The sequence below is a fragment of the Austrofundulus limnaeus genome, unplaced genomic scaffold, assembly GCF_001266775.1.
Source record: "Austrofundulus limnaeus strain Quisiro unplaced genomic scaffold, Austrofundulus_limnaeus-1.0 Scaffold1091, whole genome shotgun sequence".
Classification (NCBI taxonomy): Eukaryota; Metazoa; Chordata; class Actinopteri; order Cyprinodontiformes; family Rivulidae; genus Austrofundulus; species Austrofundulus limnaeus.
Genome location: NW_013953493.1, coordinates 24151 through 26130, shown reverse-complemented (window position 1 = coordinate 26130; position 1980 = coordinate 24151). Strand labels below are relative to the sequence as shown.

Below are 1980 nucleotides of genomic sequence, written 5' to 3'. Positions count from 1 at the left end.
TTCAAGAGAAAACTCTGTTTTTTTTAAATGGCTGCTTTTTAATTAATCGTTAATCTATAAGATAAATCAACTTCAGATTAATTCATTTATCAATAACTTGCATCCTTAAGGAGTTAACTTAATTTATTTCTACTTAAACTCATATAATTAAGTGTTTTAATGATTTGGCAGATTAATGGATTATTAAAATAATCGTTAGTTGCGGCCCTACTGCTGAGTCAGCACTCACCACGTGCTCGATGCCGCTGTACTCGCCCTCCGTGTTCTCCCGGATGGTGACCAGGTCGACGTCGGTGTACGGCGTCTTGTAGCCTTCGATGGAGACGCAGGGCCGCACGTTGGCGTAAAGGTCAAAGGTCTTCCTGAGCAGCAGGTTCATGGAGGGATGGCCAGCAGCGATGGGCGTCTTCAGGGGTCCTGCAAGGGGAGACCACGACACCGATGAGCCGACAGCTCCCAGAGGACGAGCAGCAGCTCAGGACCACTACACTGACCTTTCAGGCCGATTTTGCTCCTGTCCATGGACTCTTTGGCATCAGGAGGGATCATCCACTTCCCGCCGGGTCCTTTGATCGCCGTGACGTTCCGCTCCTCCCATCTGATGGGCGCCTGCAGGACAAACTGTCATCAGCTGACAGGAGTTGGGTTTCTGCTCTCYGGTGGGATCAAACTCACTTTAGCTGCATCAAAGATCTTCATAACAGCAGCAGAGATCTCTGGACCGATCCCATCTCCAGGAATCATAGTGACGGTCTGCATCTACATGAAAACATACAGATCATAACACAGCATCGCTCAGATCTACAGAGAACATGTTGGACAGCGTCAGGTTCAGCTTCCTGTCCCTGAAGGACTCACCCCTCTGGAGAAGGAGGCAGAAAGCAGAGCAGGTCTTCTCGTGGCCACGCCCAGCACCTGGCTCACCTGAAAGGAACAACACAGGCTCAGGGTCAGGCTGACACCTGCTTCAGCTGCTGGACTGAACTGAAACCAAACTAAACAGGTCTGAACTCATCAGTTCCCCTGAAACCACCTTCACAGGTGGTCCGGACCCATTTCTACACATATCTGAGCCCAGACCGTCCTGAGCCGAGCTGCAGGACCTCCTACAGAACCAATGTGACTCAGCAACATTACCTGCATGTCAGGTTTAACAAATAAAATTAAATATGTCCAAGCAGTCAGCTGATAAAATAAATGTAAACAATGACRCTAATACTAACCAACAGGTGTGAACAATGTGAACACTATTAATGAATAACACATCAGAACTGCAGCAGCAGCAGAAACACAAAGTTTGCTTCCACCTAGGGTTGGCTATAATCGTATCGTGTGCAATCAATCATCAGAAAAAACATTAATCGATTACTTTTTTGGCACTTGATGATTAATACGATTAATGCCACCATCAGTCCGCTCAGTGCTCCTCTCTGATTTCAAATATGACGAACATTAAAAATAAAGCTCTGTAATTTATTTATCAACACAATTTCAAATATGATGTATAGACTGAAATGTGTAATTTTCACATTTTCACAAAACACTTTTTTTTTATAAAAAGCAAATCTTTCCCACTAAACTGGTCATGTGACAGGACATGAGGGTGTCCAGGGACTCCAGGGGATTAATCGTCAAATTAATCGTTATCGGCTAAATACCACAATTAATCATGAGTAATTTTTTTGCCAATATTGCCCAACCCTACTTCCACCCTTCATTCATTTATAATTTTTATTCATTTCTTAAAAAACATAAATTTAATGTACAATGAAAATACAAATCATTAATTAAACAAAAGGCAGCAGAAGAAGAAAAAAATTAATTCATTTATGTTTCAGAAAGACAAAGTTATTTAGTTTTATCATTCCTAACGTATCATGTGTACTGTTTCATTGGAAGTCAGGTTTTTATTAAAGGGATCTATGATTAGTTGTAACATTAGACTTTATTTGATAAACATTTATTTTAACTGTAAAATAA

The 1980-nt window shown here is 41.8% G+C and overlaps 1 protein-coding gene across 1 annotated transcript in view; it reads right to left on the bottom strand.

Moving 5' to 3' along the window:
* Window positions 1-1980, bottom strand: part of LOC106534100 (isocitrate dehydrogenase [NAD] subunit alpha, mitochondrial) — a gene marked incomplete at its 3' end in the record, with an annotated part of 7789 nt that overhangs the window by 3672 nt on the left and 2137 nt on the right. The window contains 4 exon segments of the mRNA XM_014030615.1: window positions 230-417; window positions 495-609; window positions 676-759; window positions 859-924. Coding sequence (XP_013886069.1) covers window positions 230-417; window positions 495-609; window positions 676-759; window positions 859-924 — 453 coding nt within the window.